Source organism: Neophocaena asiaeorientalis, unplaced genomic scaffold (genome assembly GCF_003031525.2).
Source record: "Neophocaena asiaeorientalis asiaeorientalis breed wild unplaced genomic scaffold, Neophocaena_asiaeorientalis_V1.1 scaffold43, whole genome shotgun sequence".
Taxonomy (NCBI): Eukaryota; Metazoa; Chordata; class Mammalia; order Artiodactyla; family Phocoenidae; genus Neophocaena; species Neophocaena asiaeorientalis.
Window position 1 is genome coordinate 247,932 of NW_020173674.1, and position 3,608 is coordinate 251,539.

The window sequence follows — 3,608 nt, forward strand, 5'->3', positions numbered from 1 at the left end:
TCTTTGTCAACGTGGGCGGCGTGGCCATGCGGGAGATCTACGACTTCATGGACGACCCGTGAGGGCCAGGGTGGGGCCTGGGCCGTGGAGGGGGTGGCGCGGGGGCGGGGCGCTCTCGAGCCTCACCCCTGCACCCACCTCCCTCTGCAGGAAGCTCCACAAGAAGCTGGGCCAGCAGGCCTGGCTGGTGGCGGCCATCACCGTCACGGAGCTGCTCATCGTGGTGAAGTACGACCCGCACACGCTCACGCTGTCCCTGCCCTTCTACATCGCCCAGTGCTGGACGCTCGGCTCCGTGCTCGCCCTCACCTGGACCGTCTGGCGCTTCTTCCTGCGGTGAGCGCCGTGGCCCCGGTGGTCCTGCCTGCCCACCCCAGGCTCTGAGCTCCCCTGCGGGGCAGCGTCCAGGGACCTCCGTGGGCGAGCCGGTGGTGACGCAGCCCCCGCTGTCCCCAGGGACATCACCCTGAGATACAAGGAGACACGGCGGCAGAAGCAGCAGGGCAGGGACGACCAGGGCAGGGCGGACGGCAGTGTGGACGGGTGCCCGCCAGGGCCCGACGACCCCTCGGGGCCCGAGGAGGCCGAGAGGGAGGGGGTGCCGGCACCGCACTGACGCTGCGGCTGGGCCTGCAGAGCCCAGGCCCGGCGCCCTCCACCCTCTGCGATTCCCGCCAGGAGCCTTCCAGCAGGCCTCAGCCCTCAAGGTTCTATCTCCCTTTTCTCCCGCGTGCACGGTGGGGTGGGGCGCGCGTGCGTGTGTGGTGTGTGGGTGCGTGTGTGTGTGCACGTGTGCTCCTGAGGCTCTGGGGCTTGCCCTGGGCCGGCTGGTGCCCCTTCTGCGCGGTCAGCCCGCCACATTGGCCACCCCGAGCCTTGGTGCCCGGACGGCCCAGCCCAGGCAGCAGCGTCTCGGTGCCCCTCTCCGCTCCCTGGGCCCCGCCGGTCCCCCACGACCTTCTGGCGGCACGTGTGAAGGACAGTCGTCCAGGGACGCCCTGGCGTGGCTGGGAAAGGGCAGATCCGCTTCCTCGGGAGCCTCCATCTGATCCTCCAACCTGGAGGGTGCGTGGACAGGGCTGCCCGCGCATCGAGTCAGAGACTCCAAGGCCTGGTGCCCGCCGTCGGGAGGGCGGGTCGTGAGGGAGGGTCTCTGTGGCCCAGGGTTGAGGTCACCCCCACGAGCAAACAGAACAAATAAAAGCCACGATGACGGCCTGCAGCTCCGCAGCCCCTCGCTGCCCCTCGCCCCCGCCCTACCCTGTGCGGCCCAGAGGGCAGCTGGGAGCCACTCGGGCTGGACACCTGTCCTGGCAGACGACCAGCGGGCACGAGGGTCGCCGGCACCCCTGGCGCCTCCTGCTGCATCCGCCCCTCGGGCCGGTCCCAGGGAGCTAGTTCTGGGCGGGGTGTGGGTGATGGCACACTGTCTTCAGGCTTCACACGCACCGGCGAAGGGAAGCGCCCTGATTTCCGGGCAAGGGTGACACTCCCGACCTTCCCAAGGGCAGGGCCTCTCAGAGCGCCAGGGCCTTGGTGGTGGACTTGTTTCCTTAGTTTATTTTCCCGTAACTATTTCTAGGGAGAATTTCAAACCTAGGGCGGCGGTTGTGAGGACGGACAGCGGTGTGCCTGGGCCCCCGCCCCACCCTCTGCTCTTGCGTTGTGCCGTTGAGCTGTTTCTCAGCCTCTGGCTTCCGTGGGCTTCCTCACGTCAGGGGTGTGACCCGGGGCCTCAGTGTGCCCCACCCCACCTGCTGCTGTCGAGTGTCACCTTTGATCTGGGTTTAGGGCCGACGCCTGCCCCAACACTGCGGAGACAGCAAGCGTCCTGTCTGCCCACCTCCACCCGGGGTTCTCGGCGCCACAGGGTCCAGTCGCTCTGGTCCCAGATTACCTCATTCCTGTGGCCTGTGCTCTCCCTGCAGGGCTGGAGGCCCGTGTTGCTCACGGGTCCCAGGCGTGGCCCCCAGGAGTGGTTTCTGGCCCACGGTGGGTGCAGGTTCCCCTGGAGCATCTCCCGCCCAGACCTGGGTGGGTCCCCCCAGTCCTCCACAAATCCTGCTCTCTTCTGGGGGCCCTGGGTACCGTCGGGGCTTCGTCGTGATGGCAGGAAGTTACTGCCCAGGCGCCGACCCTCTGAAAGCTGCCCAGTGTCACACCTTGATCGTGCTGCTCAGGACAGGTCACCCCTACGCTGTCCGCCCACGGCCAGACGAGGCCAGTGAGACGGAGCGGACCCTGCCCTTACGTCCACAGGGCTCCAGCCTCCACCAGGAGAGCACTCGGGAGCCAGCCGTCGGCAGGCTCGGCCAGGCCCTGGGAGCAGCTCCCAGCCGGGCTTTCCGGCCCACACACAGGAGGTCCAAGCACGCTGCCAGCCAACGACCACCGCTGCTGGCCAAGGTGAGCCAGGCCCCGAGGCCAGGGGCCACGTTCTGGTGCCCCTTAGTGCAGGCAGGATGCCGTCCTCACAGACCTGAGGCAGGGGAGGCCTGTAGGACGGGGTGGCCTCCGAGGCCGCAAGGAGCAGGACCCCGCCAGCACCTGGGGAGCTCAGACCGGACCCCCACGGAGGACCCCGCTGGGCGCAGCCGCCACCAGGCCCGGACCCCCGACTTGACTTGCCTAAGGCTGCTATGTCTGTGGTGCTCACGAAAACATCACCCCCTTGACACCAGAGCCTCGTGGGGACCACGAGGACAGACAAAGACCCCTCCTGCCAGAAAAGCGTTTTAATAAAGTGCCTAAAATGCTCTCCCAAAAATGAGCTGATTTAAGCTCTTCTCTCGGTTAAAGCCAGGACTCCTCGTGGTAGGAGGGCCGTCCAGGGAGGGGCGTCAGGAGATGATCCGCAGGCCAGGCTTGCTCCCCTCCAGGGCCCGCAGGCGCTCCTCCACCACCTCCGTCCAGTAGATGTCGTACAGGCTGCAGGGAGGGAGGGGGTGAGGTAGCAGCAACACCCCCCCCCACCCCGCCCTGTGTGCCTCGCCTGTCCCCCGCACCCCAGGGCCACTCACACCAGCTGCTCCAGGGCGCAGCCGGACTGCTCCAGGCTGCCCAGCAGCTGCAGGACGCCAGGGTCACCCAGGCCGTTGTTGCTCAGGTCCAGCTCGCGCAGGCTGCGACTGGTCAGCAGGAGTGAGGCCAGGCCTCCACAGGCGCCGTCTGTCACGTCACAGTCCCCCAGCCTGGGCGGAGGGCAGGGCCGAGGTCAGGCCGAGGGTGCGCCCCCAGGTGGCTGTGCAACCAGGGCCCGGGCCCTGATCGTGGAGTGCGAGGGGGCGGGTTTGAGTCTTAGCTGACCCCACCCTCAGCCTGGGCGGACGGGGTGCCCCCCAGCAGGCTCACCAGAGCACCCTCAGTGTGGTGCCGGGCTGGCCCAGGGCCTGGCACAGTGCCTGGACGCCCGAGTCGCCCAGCTGGTTGCTGCTCAGCTGCAGCTCCAGGAGATGCTTGTTCTGGGTCAGCATCGAGCCGAAGTGGGGGCAGCAGGCGGCCGTGAGGTTGCAGGACTTCACCCTGCGGGCGGCAGACGGGGACTGGGGCCGCTGCGGCCCACGCCACTGGGGTGCCCCGGGAGGGCCCTGGGGATCTGAACGCCGGCG

General features: G+C 68.4%; 2 protein-coding genes across 2 annotated transcripts in view; one reads left to right on the plus strand and one right to left on the minus strand.

Moving 5' to 3' along the window:
* Window positions 1–1,222, plus strand: part of PTDSS2 (phosphatidylserine synthase 2) — a 28,059-nt gene extending 26,837 nt beyond the window's left edge. The window contains exons 12-14 of the mRNA XM_024748923.1: window positions 1–58; window positions 151–336; window positions 457–1,222. The exon at window positions 1–58 is cut by the window's left edge and continues 17 nt beyond it. Of these exons, the coding sequence (XP_024604691.1) occupies window positions 1–58; window positions 151–336; window positions 457–616 (404 nt within the window). The 3' untranslated portion in view covers window positions 617–1,222. The remainder of the gene's footprint in view (window positions 59–150; window positions 337–456) is intronic.
* A 1,498-nt stretch (window positions 1,223–2,720) lies between these two features.
* The window catches only part of RNH1 (ribonuclease/angiogenin inhibitor 1), a 7,368-nt gene continuing 6,480 nt past the window's right edge, over window positions 2,721–3,608 (minus strand). Inside the window, exons 8-10 of the mRNA XM_024748692.1 lie at window positions 3,352–3,522; window positions 3,021–3,191; window positions 2,721–2,928 (exon numbers count right to left, since the gene is read on the minus strand). Of these exons, the coding sequence (XP_024604460.1) occupies window positions 2,841–2,928; window positions 3,021–3,191; window positions 3,352–3,522 (430 nt within the window). The 3' untranslated portion in view covers window positions 2,721–2,840. The remainder of the gene's footprint in view (window positions 2,929–3,020; window positions 3,192–3,351; window positions 3,523–3,608) is intronic.